The sequence below is a fragment of the Lithobates pipiens genome, unplaced genomic scaffold (genome assembly GCF_037356315.1).
Source record: "Lithobates pipiens isolate NorthernLeopardFrog02 unplaced genomic scaffold, aLitPip1_a1.2 Scaffold_120, whole genome shotgun sequence".
In the NCBI taxonomy this organism is placed as follows: domain Eukaryota; kingdom Metazoa; phylum Chordata; class Amphibia; order Anura; family Ranidae; genus Lithobates; species Lithobates pipiens.
In genome coordinates, this window is record NW_027507708.1 from 85,145 (window position 1) to 98,065 (window position 12,921).

The 12,921-nt window shown below is 49.8% G+C and overlaps 1 protein-coding gene across 16 annotated transcripts in view; it reads right to left on the minus strand.

Moving 5' to 3' along the window:
* The window catches only part of EVL (Enah/Vasp-like), a 136,843-nt gene that overhangs the window by 58,438 nt on the left and 65,484 nt on the right, over window positions 1–12,921 (minus strand). Inside the window, exon 1 of one of the 16 annotated variants that reach the window (XM_077474682.1) lies at window positions 10,870–11,054. The exons of the other annotated variants lie outside the window; for them this stretch is intronic. Coding sequence (XP_077330808.1) covers window positions 10,870–10,930 — 61 coding nt within the window. The 5' untranslated portion in view covers window positions 10,931–11,054. Of the gene's footprint in view, window positions 1–10,869; window positions 11,055–12,921 lie in introns of those variants that run through there. 16 annotated transcript variants of the gene reach the window in all.

Genomic DNA, 12,921 nt, shown 5'->3' on the forward strand with positions numbered 1-12,921 from the left:
ATGATGTAGGGGATATGAGATGTAGGAGATATGAGATGCAGGAGTTATGAGATGCAGGAGATATGAGATGCAGGAGATATGAGATGCAGGGGGTATGAGATGATGTAGGGGGTATGAGATGATGTAGGGGGGTATGAGATGATGTAGGGGGTATGGGATGTAGGCGGTATGAGAGGATGTAGGGGGTATGGGATGTAGGAGGTATGAGATATGAGATGGAGGTATGGGTGATGTAGGAGGTATGAGATGTAGGAGCTATGGGATGTAGGAGCTGTAGGAGGTCTGAGATGATGTAGGAGGTACGAGATGATGTAGGAGGTATGAGATGATGTAGGAGATATGAGATGTAGGAGGTATGAGATGATGTAGGAGGTATGATATGTAGGAGGTATGAGATGTAGGAGGTATGAGATGATGTAGGAGATATGAGATGATGTAGGAGATACGAGATGATGTAGGAGGTATGAGATGTAGGAGGTATGAGATGATGTAGGAGATATGAGATGTAGGAGGTATGAGATGATGTAGGAGATATGAGATGATGTAGGAGATATGAGATGATGTAGGAGGTATGGGATGATGTAGGAGGTATGGGATGAAGGAGATATAAGATGTAGGAGATACGAGATGACGTAGGAGGTATGGGATGATGTAGGAGGTATGGGATGATGTAGGAGGTATGGGATGATGTAGGAGATACGAGATGATGTAGGTGGTATGAGATGATGTAGGAGGTATGAGATGTGAGATGATGTAGGTGGTATGAGATGATGTAGGAGGTATGAGATGATGTAGGAGATATGAGATATGAGATGATGTAGGAGGTATGAGATGTAGGAGGTATGAGATGTAGGAGGTATGAGATGTAGGAGGTAGAGAGATGACGTAGGAGGTATGAGATGAGTAAGGAGGTATGAGATGATGTAGGAGATATGAGATCATGTAGGAGATATGAGATGATGTAGGAGATATGAGATCATGTAGGAGATATGAGATCATGTAGGAGTTATGAGATGATATAGGTGGTATGAGATGATGTAGGAGGTATGAGATATGAGATGATGTAGGTGGTATGAGATATGAGATGATGTAGGAGATATGAGATATGAGATGATGTAGGAGATATGAGATGTTGTAGATGTATGAGATGATGTAGGAGATATGAGATATGAGATGATGTAGGGAGTTTGAGATGACGTAGGAGGTATGGGATGACGTAGGAGGTATGGGATGATGTAGGAGGTATGGATGATGTAGGAGATACGAGATGATGTAGGTGGTATGAGATGATGTAGGAGGTATGAGATATGAGATGATGTAGGAGATATGAGATGATGATAGGAGGTATGAGATGATGTAGGAGATATGAGATATGAGATGATGTAGGAGGTATGAGATGTAGGAGGTATGAGGATGATTAGGAGGTATGAGATGATGTAGGAGGTATGAGATGACGTAGGAGGTATGAGATGACGTAGGAGGTATGGGATGATGTAGGAGGTATGAGATGTAGGAGGTATGGAGATGTAGGAGGTATGAGATGTAGGAGGTATGGGATGATGTAGGAGGTATGGGATTATGTAGGATGTATGAGATGTAGGAGGTATGAGATGTAGGAAGGTATGAGATGATGTAGGAGGTATGAGATGATGTAGGAGATATGAGATGATGTAGGAGGTATGAGATGTAGGAGGTATGAGATGATGTAGGAGGTATGAGATGACGTAGGAGGTATGAGATGACGTAGGAGGTATGAGATGTAGGAGGTATGGGATGATGTAGGAGTATGAGATGTAGGAGGTATGGATGATGTAGGAGGTATGAGATGTAGGAGGTATGGGATGATGTAGGAGGTATGAGATGTAGGAGGTATGGGATGATGTAGGAGGTATGGGATTATGTAGGAGGTATGGGATTATGTAGGAGGTATGAGATGTAGGAGGTATGGGATGATGTAGGAGGTATGAGATGTAGGAGGTATGGGATGATGTAGGAGGTATGGGATGTAGGAGGTATGGGATGTAGGAGGTATGAGATGATGTAGGAGGTATGAGATGATGTAGGAGGTATGAGATGATGTAGGAGGTATGAGATGATGTAGGGAGATATGAGATGATGTAGGAGATATGAGATGATGTAGGAGATACGAGATGATGTAGGAGATACGAGATGATGTAGGAGGTACGAGATGACGTAGGAGGTATGAGATATTAGATAATGTAGGAGATATGAGATGATGTAGGTGGTATGAGATGATGTAGGAGATATGAGATGATGTAGGAGGTATGGAATGATGTAGGAGATATGAGATATGAGATGATGTAGGAGGTATGGGATGATGTAGGAGATACGAGATGATGTAGGTGGTATGAGATATGAGATGATGTAGGAGATATGAGATGATGTAGGTGGTATGAGATGATGTAGGAGGTATGAGATGATGTAGGAGATATGAGATGATGTAGGAGATATGAGATGATGTAGGTGGTATGAGATGATGTAGGAGGTATGAGATGATGTAGGAGATATGAGATATGAGATGATGTAGGAGATATGAGATGATGTAGGAGGTATGAGATGATGTAGGAGATATGAGATGATGTAGGAGATATGAGATGATGTAGGAGGTATGAGATATGAGATGATGTAGGAGATATGAGATGATGTAGGAGGTATGGGATGATGTAGGAGATACGAGATGATGTAGGTGGTATGAGATGATGTAGGAGGTATGAGATGATGTAGGAGATATGAGATGATGTAGGAGATATGAGATGATGTAGGAGGTATGAGATGATGTAGGAGGTATGAGATGATGTAGGAGGTATGAGATGATGTAGGAGATATGAGATGATGTAGGAGGTATGAGATGATGTAGGAGATATGAGATATGAGATGATGTAGGAGGTATGAGATATGAGATGATGTAGGAGATATGAGATGATGTAGGAGGTATGAGATATGAGATGATGTAGGAGGTATGAGATGATGTAGGAGGTATGAGATATGAGATGATGTAGGAGGTATGAGATGTAGGAGGTATGAGATGTAGGAGGTATGAGATGATGTAGGAGGTATGATATGATGTAGGAGGTATGAGATGTAGGAGGTATGAGATGACGTAGGAGGTATGAGATGACGTAGGAGGTATGAGATGATTTAGGAGATATGAGATATGAGATGTAGGAGGTATGAGATGATGTAGGAGGTATGAGATGTAGGAGGTATGGGATGATGTAGGAGGTATGAGATGTAGGAGGTATGAGATGTAGGAGGTATGGGATGATGTAGGAGGTATGAGATGTAGGAGGTATGGGATGATGTAGGAGGTATGAGATGTAGGAGGTATGGGATGATGTAGAAGGTATGAGATGATGTAGGAGGTATGAGATGATGTAGGAGGTATGAGATGTAGGAGGTATGAGATGATGTAGGAGATACGAGATGATGTAGGAGATACGAGATGATGTAGGAGATACGAGATGATGTAGGAGGTATGAGATGATGTAGGAGATATGAGATATGAGATGATGTAGGAGATATGAGATGATGTAGGAGGTATGAGATGATGTAGGAGGTATGAGATGATGTAGGAGGTATGAGATGATGTAGGAGATATGAGATCATGTAGGAGATATGAGATGATATAGGTGGTATGAGATCATGTAGGAGATATGAGATATGAGATGATGTAGGAGGTATGAGATATGAGATGATGTAGGAGGTATGGGATGATGTAGGAGATACGAGATGATGTAGGTGGTATGAGATGATGTAGGAGGTATGAGATATGAGATGATGTAGGAGATATGAGATGATGTAGGTGGTATGAGATGATGTAGGAGGTATGAGATGATGTAGGAGATACGAGATGATGTAGGTGGTATGAGATGATGTAGGAGGTATGAGATATGAGATGATGTAGGAGATATGAGATGATGTAGGTGGTATGAGATGATGTAGGTGGTATGAGATGATGTAGGAGATACGAGATGATGTAGGTGGTATGAGATGATGTAGGAGGTATGAGATATGAGATGATGTAGGAGATATGAGATGATGTAGGAGGTATGAGATATGAGATGACGTAGGAGGTATGAGATGTAGGAGGTATGAGATGTAGGAGGTATGGGATGATGTAGGAGGTATGGGATGATGTAGGAGGTATGGGATGTAGGAGGTATGGGATGTAGGAGGTATGGGATGATGTAGGAGGTATGAGACATACAATGTTAGGCCGCAGTATACATAAAATCAGGGAATCGCCATCTCATTTTTAGATACAAGTACCATTTGCAGGACGATTCCAATCAGCTGAAACATGTGAACCGCAGCGGTCCGGGTAAAAGGTTGGAAGTTCTGCAGACAGTGGGCCACTGCCCACGCTTCTGACCTGATCTATGGTGAGTGTCCCCAACCCTGGTGACACTGACACCCAGCCCTCCTATAGAATACTCCCCGGCAGTGTCGGGACAAGGTCATCCACCTCCCAGTGCAAAGAAGCCAAACTGCACCCCCTTATTATGTGTGAGCTTAGGGGGTGCTACCCCCAGCAGTCATTCACTTATAAAAATGCCTTGTATCAGAATGAGCTCACTGGTGCCCCCATTCATAAAGCAAACTGCTGAGCCTAAAGGCAGCAACCCCCCCCCCCCTGTACACCTCCTGTCCTGGCCCTGCTCCATGGTGATCCTGCCAGAAGGTCTCTGCTCAGTCAATTCCTCAACCAAATCCACCCCCCCCCCACTACAAATTCTCTTCTCCCCCATCCTTCACGCCAGCTCAATTCTCACCCCTTCTCACCTCCCTCCCGGCAAAAATCCCTCCAATCCTCCCTCCCGGCACAAATCTCTCCAATCATCCTTCTCGGAACAACTCCCTCCAGTCCTCCCTCCTGGCACAAATCCCTCCAATCATCCTTCTTGGAACAACTCCCTCCAGTCCTCCCTCCTGGCACAAATCCCTCCAATCCTCCCTCCTGGCACAACTCCCTCCAATCCTCCCTCCTGGCACAACTCCCTCCAATCCTCCCTCCTGGCACAACTCCCTCCAATCCTCCCTCCTGGCACAACTCCCTCCAATCCTCCCTCCTGGCACAAATCCCTCCAATCCTCCCTCCTGGCACAAATCCCTCCAATCCTCCCTCCTGGCACAACTCCCTCCAATCCTCCCTCCTGGCACAACTCCCTCCAATCCTCCCTCCTGGCACAACTCCCTCCAATCCTCCCTCCTGGCACAACTCCCTCCAATCCTCCCTCCTGGCACAACTCCCTCCAATCCTCCCTCCTGGCACAAATCCCTCCAATCCTCCCTCCTGGCACAAATCCCTCCAATCCTCCCTCCTGGCACAACTCCCTCCAATCCTCCCTCCTGGCACAACTCCCTCCAATCCTCCCTCCTGGCACAAATCCCTCCAATCCTCCCTCCTGGCACAACTCCCTCCAATCCTCCCTCCTGGCACAACTCCCTCCAATCCTCCCTCCTGGCACAACTCCCTCCAATCCTCCCTCCTGGCACAACTCCATTCAATCCTCCCTCCTGGCACAAATCCCTCCAATCCTCCCTCCTGGCACAACTCCCTCCAATCCTCCCTCCTGGCACAAATCCCTTCAATCCTCCCTCCTGGCACAAATCCCTCCAATCCTCCCTCCTGGCACAACTCCCTCCAATCCTCCCTCCTGGCACAACTCCCTTCAATCCTCCCTCCTGGCACAAATCCCTCCAATCCTCCCTCCTGGCACAAATCCCTCCAATCCTCCCTCCTGGCACAACTCCCTCCAATCCTCCCTCCTGGCACAACTCCCTCCAATCCTCCCTCCTGGCACAAATCCCTCCAATCCTCCCTCCTGGCACAACTCCCTCCAATCCTCCCTCCTGGCACAACTCCCTCCAATCCTCCCTCCTGGCACAACTCCCTCCAATCCTCCCTCCTGGCACAAATCCCTCCAATCCTCCCTCCTGGCACAAATCCCTCCAATCCTCCCTCCTGGCACAACTCCCTCCAATCCTCCCTCCTGGCACAACTCCCTCCAATCCTCCCTCCTGGCACAACTCCCTCCAATCCTCCCTCCTGGCACAACTCCCTCCAATCCTCCCTCCTGGCACAACTCCCTCCAATCCTCCCTCCTGGCACAAATCCCTCCAATCCTCCCTCCTGGCACAAATCCCTCCAATCCTCCCTCCTGGCACAACTCCCTCCAATCCTCCCTCCTGGCACAACTCCCTCCAATCCTCCCTCCTGGCACAAATCCCTCCAATCCTCCCTCCTGGCACAACTCCCTCCAATCCTCCCTCCTGGCACAACTCCCTCCAATCCTCCCTCCTGGCACAACTCCCTCCAATCCTCCCTCCTGGCACAACTCCATTCAATCCTCCCTCCTGGCACAAATCCCTCCAATCCTCCCTCCTGGCACAAATCCCTCCAATCCTCCCTCCTGGCACAACTCCCTCCAATCCTCCCTCCTGGCACAACTCCCTCCAATCCTCCCTCCTGGCACAACTCCCTTCAATCCTCCCTCCTGGCACAAATCCCTCCAATCCTCCCTCCTGGCACAACTCCCTCCAATCCTCCCTCCCGACACAAAGCCCTCCAATCCTGCCTCCCGGCACAAAGCCCTCCAATCCTCTCTTCCGGCACAAATCCTTCCAATCACAAATCCCTCCAATCCTCCCTCCCGGCACAACTCTCTCCAATCCTCCCTCCTGGCTTTCGGTGGGATCGTCCTTCATGGTGCTCTCTTGGCAGGATGGAGATCGTCCTTCGGGGTGCTCTCGATGGGATGGAGATTGTTCCTCGTGGTGCTCTCGGTGGGATGGAGATCGTCCTTCGTGGTGCTCTCGGTGGGATGGAGATTGTCCCTTCGTGGTGCTCTCTGTGGGATGGAGATTGTCCCTCGTGGTTCTTTCGGTGGGATGGAGATTGTTCCTCGTGGTGCTCTCGGTGGGATGGAGATTGTTCCTCGTGGTGCTCTCGGTGGGATGGAGATTGACCCTCTTGGTGCTCTCGGTGGGATGGAGATTGTTCCTCGTGGTGCTCTCGTTGGGATGGAGATTGTCCCTCGTGGTTCTCTCGGTGGGATGGAGATTGTCCCTTCATGGTGCTCTCTGTGGGATGGAGATTGTCCCTCGTGGTTCTTTCGGTGGGATGGAGATTGTCCCTCGTGGTTCTCTCTGTGGGATGGAGATTGTCCCTCGTGGTGCTCTCGGTGGGATGGAGATTGTTCCTCGTGGTGCTCTCGGTGGGATGGAGATTGACCCTCTTGGTGCTCTCGTTGGGATGGAGATTGTTCCTCGTGGTGCTCTCGTTGGGATGGAGATTGTTCCTCGTGGTGCTCTCAGTGGGATGGAGATTGTCCCTCGTGGTGCTCTCGGTGGGATGGAGATTGTCCCTCGTGGTGCTCTCGGTGGGATGGAGATTGACCCTCGTGGTGCTCTCGGTGGGATGGAGATTGTCCTTCGTGGTGCTCTCGGTGGGATGGAGATTGTCCCTCGTGGTTCTCTCGGTGGGATGGAGATTGTCCCTTCATGGTGCTCTCTGTGGGATGGAGATTGTCCCTCGTGGTTCTTTCGGTGGGATGGAGATTGTCCCTCGTGGTTCTCTCTGTGGGATGGAGATTGTCCCTCGTGGTGCTCTCGGTGGGATGGAGATCATCCTTTGTGGTGCTCTCGGTGGGATGGAGATCATCCTTTGTGGTGCTCTCGGTGGGATGGAGATTGTCCCTCGTGGTGCTCTCAGTGGGATGGAGATTGTCCCTCGTGGTGCTCTCGGTGGGATGGAGATTGTCCTTCGTGGTACTCTCGGTGGGATGGAGATCATCCTTTGTGGTGCTCTCGGTGGGATGGAGATTGTCCTTCGTGGTGCTCTCGGTGGGATGGAGATTGTCCCTCGTGGTTCTTTCGGTGGGATGGAGATTGTCCCTCGTGGTTCTCTCTGTGGGATGGAGATTGTCCCTCGTGGTGCTCTCGGTGGGATGGAGATCATCCTTTGTGGTGCTCTCGGTGGGATGGAGATCATCCTTTGTGGTGCTCTCGGTGGGATGGAGATTGTCCCTCGTGGTGCTCTCAGTGGGATGGAGATTGTCCCTCGTGGTGCTCTCGGTGGGATGGAGATTGTCCTTCGTGGTGCTCTCGGTGGGATGGAGATCATCCTTTGTGGTGCTCTCGGTGGGATGGAGATTGTCCTTCGTGGTGCTCTCGGTGGGATGGAGATTGTCCCTCGTGGTGCTCTCGTGGGATGGAGATTGTCCCTCGTGGTGCTCTCGGTGGGATGTAGATCGTCCTTCGTATAGCTCTCCGGGCGGAGATCAGGGAATATTCATTACAGGTACAATGTAACCTTTCAGTAAAAGTGACATGTGAGACGCGGCGAGGATCCGCAACTTAGAAACAAATGAATCTCACTCCGAGATCGAATGTCACCGACTTCATGGAGGAACATTCTGTAAACACAGGGATGGGGGAGGGGCTGATTCTAAGCTGCTGGAGGAGTGACTGTTCCGGGCCAAACTCAAATACTTACCGGCTGTGGCTCTTCCCGCTCTCACAGGACACAGAGGCAGCAGGAAAGTCATTGGCTGCTGCCACTGTCAGTCAAATCCTTTGAGGAGGGAGCGGGGGCGGGGCCAAGCTGTGCTGTGTGTCTATGGATGCACACAGCCTGGCTTGAGAGTGTGCCTGCATGTGGGCCACCACAGCACATGGATTTCCATGGGGGCGCCCAGAGAAGTGGAGAGCGCTGTGAAGGGACCCCCAAAGAGGGAGATGGGAACAGCTCTGTGCAATATCATTATATGAAGCAGGTAAGTATAAAAAGTTTGTGTGTGTGTGTGTGTGTGTGTGTGTGTGTGTGTGTGTGTGTGTGTGTGTGTGTGTGTGTGTGTGTGTGGGGGCATGATGTATAAATGTCCACCAAATGTCCCTCTGCAGTCATACTGAAAAGAGCTCCGCCCACCCCATCCTCCAATGACAGTTGTACGAATACAGGAAATGATGAGATTGTATGCTTGTAATGTTTCCCCCGATGGCCGCCATTGGAGGGCGCCCTCCACTAGTGAGTATTTGTAGTGCAGCGCTGATTCCGGGTATATCGCTTATGAAAACGTGAATAAAATGAGAACATTTCTAGGATGGAATTTCCTTTGGTGTATAGAAGACCGACTCTGATTGGATGACATTTACTTTCCTGAACCATCACACAATTACTGATACAGTTGTGCTCATAAGTTTACATACCCCGGTGATTTTGGCCTGATAACATGCACACAAGGTGACACAAAGGGGTTTGAATGGCTATAAAAGGTCCCCATCCTCACCTGTGATCTGTTTGTAATTAGTGTGTGTGTATAAAAGGTCAATGAGTTTCTGGACTCCTGACAGACCCTTGCATCTTCCATCCAGTGCTGCACTGACCTCTCTGGATTCTGAGTCATGGGGGAAAGCAGAAGAATTGTCAAAGGATCTGCGGGAAAAGGTAGTTGGACTGTATAAAACAGGAAAGGGATATAAAAAGATATCCAAGGAATTGATAATTCCAATCAGCAGTGTTCAGACTCTCATCAAGAAGTGGAAAATTAGGGGTTCTGGTGAAACCAAACCACGGTCAGGTAGACCAACTAAAATTTCAGCCACAACTGCCAGGAAAATTGTTTGGGATGCAAAGAGAACCCCACAAATACCTTCAGGTGAAATACAGGACTGTCTGAAAACATGTGGTGGGGATGTTCCAAGATGCACAATAAGGAGGCACTTGAAGAAAGATGGGCTGTATGGTCGAGTCTCCAGAAGAAGCCATTACTACACAAATGCCACAAAGTATCCGTTTACAATACACCAAACAGCACAGAGACAAGACTCCAACCTTCCGCCACAAAGTCATTTGGAGAGATGAGACCAAAATTCAGCTATTTGGCCACAACCATAAACACTACATTTGGAGAGGAGACAACAAGGCCTATGATAGGTCCACCATCCCTACTGTGAAACACGGCGGTGGATCGCTGATGTTTTGGGGATGTGTGAGATACAAAGACGCAGGAAACTTGGTCAATATTGATGACAAGATGAATGCAGAATGTTATCAAATAATACTGGAGGAACATTTCATTCCTCAGCCAGGAAGCTGTGCATGGGAGGTACTTGGACATCCCAACATGACAATGACCCAAAACACAAGACCAAGTCGTCCCGTCATTGGCTACAGCAGAATAAAGTGAAGGTTCTGGATTGGTCATCTGTCTCCTGACCTCGATATCATTGGGCCCCTCTGGGGAGATCTCAGACGTGCCGTTCATGGAAGACAGACCGAGAATTTCCAGGAACTGGAGGACTTTTACCAAGAGGAACATCTGAGAAGATAAAGAGCCTCATCCACAAATACCACAGAAGACTCCAAGGGGGCAACACAGGGTATTAGGAACCGGGGTGTGTAAACTTTTCATCAGGGGCATTTGGGGAGTTTCTGTTGTGATATAAAAAGAGTAAATACAGATGATTGATAAGAAATGGCTTCAGCCAATCACTGACCACGAGTGAGGAAAGATTTTAGCATTCATATTCTCTGAAAAATGGCCAAGAAACCATCAATTCTGCCCCCGGGGTGTGTAAACTTATGAGCACAGCTGTGTACTAGGACTGCTTTTCATCCTCAGAGCTGCTGATCTCCTGCAGCCTCTTTGCAGGCACTTCCTGTCTCCATACACTCCAGTGATAAGTGTGTGGGGGGGGGGGCATACATCAAGTTTAGGAGGGGGGGAGGGGTACTTACAGTTTTTTTGGGGGGGGGGGTATGGCACACATCCAGTTAAGGGGAGATACTTCCAGTTTAGGAGGGGGCAGGGCACACATCCATTTAACAGGGGGGGGGGTACTTACAGTTCAGCCTGATAGCAGTGACTCTTCTTCGGGGGTTGGGCTGGTCCCGGTGGTCCGCCATATTGCGGTCGGAATGGCACCATGGAAAGGCGCGCTCGGTTTGCCACACACATTACCTGGATGACTCCATAGATTGTAAGCTCTGCAGCCTAATCCCAGCATGTGAGAACCTCCATTGAAGCGGAGCCAGGCGGAGACTCCATGGAGGTATTTTGGTTGGGAAGTCATCCAATCAGAGCGGCCGGGGGCTGCACACCATATATGTATAGAGGAAGCCGGGAGCTGAAACCAGATCCCGGCCCGGATCCGGCTCTCCCGGCATCGGGTGTCACCTGTCAGGGAAAATACGGCTCCTCGGGGACAGCAGACTGAAATGTTAAAGATGGACTCCAGACCTACAGATGACATTCATGGAGGGGGGGGGGGATGTGTCTGTCCATCCAGTCCTGAGACTTACACAGCTCTGCCACACAGTACAGCTCTGAGACCAGATCAAAAACACACCCAGGTCTTGTCACTCCCCCGTCCTGTGATTGGTCTCTAACCTCATTGGGATTCCAATGAGTCATTGGGGGCGCTACGTCCTGCCCCCGCTCTGTGACTCCGCTACTTCCCGAACCCAGCTCTGCGACTCCACTACTTCCTGCCCCCCGCTCTGCAACTCCACTACTTCCTGCCCCCCGCTCTGCAACTCCACTACTTCCTGCCGCACCGCTCTGCAACTCCACTACTTCCTGCCCCCCGCTACTTCCTGCCCCCTCTCTGTGACTCCGCTACTTCCCGTCCTCCACTCTGCGACTCCGCTGGTTCCCCCCCTGCGACTCCTCCACTTACTGCCTGCCCCCGCTCCCGCTCTGTGACTCCGCTAATTTCCACCCCCAGCTCAGCGACTCCACTACTTCCCGCCCTCCCCTCTGTGCCTCCGCTACTTCCAGCTCCCCCGCTCTGTGACTCTGCTACTTCCTGCCCCCAGCTCTGCAACTTCCTGCCCCGCTCTGCGACTCCACTACTTCCTGCCCCCTCTCTGTGACTCCGCTACTTCCCGTCCTCCACTCTGCGACTCCGCTGGTTCCCCCCCTGCGACTCCTCCACTTACTGCCTGCCCCCGCTCCCGCTCTGTGACTCTGCTACTTCCTGCCCCCAGCTCTGCAACTTCCTGCCCCGCTCTGCAACTCCACTACTTCCTGCCCCCGCTACTTCGCTACTTCCTGCCCCCCTGCTCTGCGACTCCGCTATTTCCTGCCCTCCGCTCCTACATTCAGCACAAGTCCATATAAACTTGCCTGCGAGTCCGCCCCGTCTCTTCCTCGTGTTATGTGTGTGGAGTGTCGGTCCAATCAATATCAAGAGGCAATATAGAGATCCGGATGGAACATTTCTATATATTATTAATATGGACTTTATATGATAGAAAATATTCACATGGCTGCTTCTGATAAGCTTTTGTCGCAGCTCCCGATCCGATCGTTTTATTCCTCCTCACCACTCAGCGATCGTTTTATTCCTCCTCGCCACTCAGCGATAGTTTTATTCCTCCTCGCCACTCAGCGATCGTTTTATTCCTCCTCGCCACTCAGCGATCGTTTTATTCCTCCTCGCCACTCAGCGATCGTTTTATTCCTCCTCGCCACTCAGCGATCGTTTTATTCCTTCTGACCACTCAACGATCGTTTTATTCCTCCTCGCCACTCAGCGATCGTTTTATTCCTCCTCACCACTCAGCGATCGTTTTATTCCTCCTCACCACTCAGCGATCGTTTTATTCCTCCTCACCACTCAGCGATCGTTTTATTCCTTCTCACCACTCAGCGATCGTTTTATTCCTCCTCACCACTCAGCGATTTTTTTTTTCCATCCTCACCACTCAGCGATCGTTTTTTTCCTCCTCGCCACTCAGCGATCGTTTTATTCCTCCTCGCCACTCAGCGATCGTTTAATTCCTCCTCGCCACTCAGCGATCGTTTTATTCCTCCTCGCCACTCAGCGATCGTTTTATTCCTCCTCGCCACTCAGCGATCGTTTTATTCCTCCTCGCCACTCAGCGATCGTTTT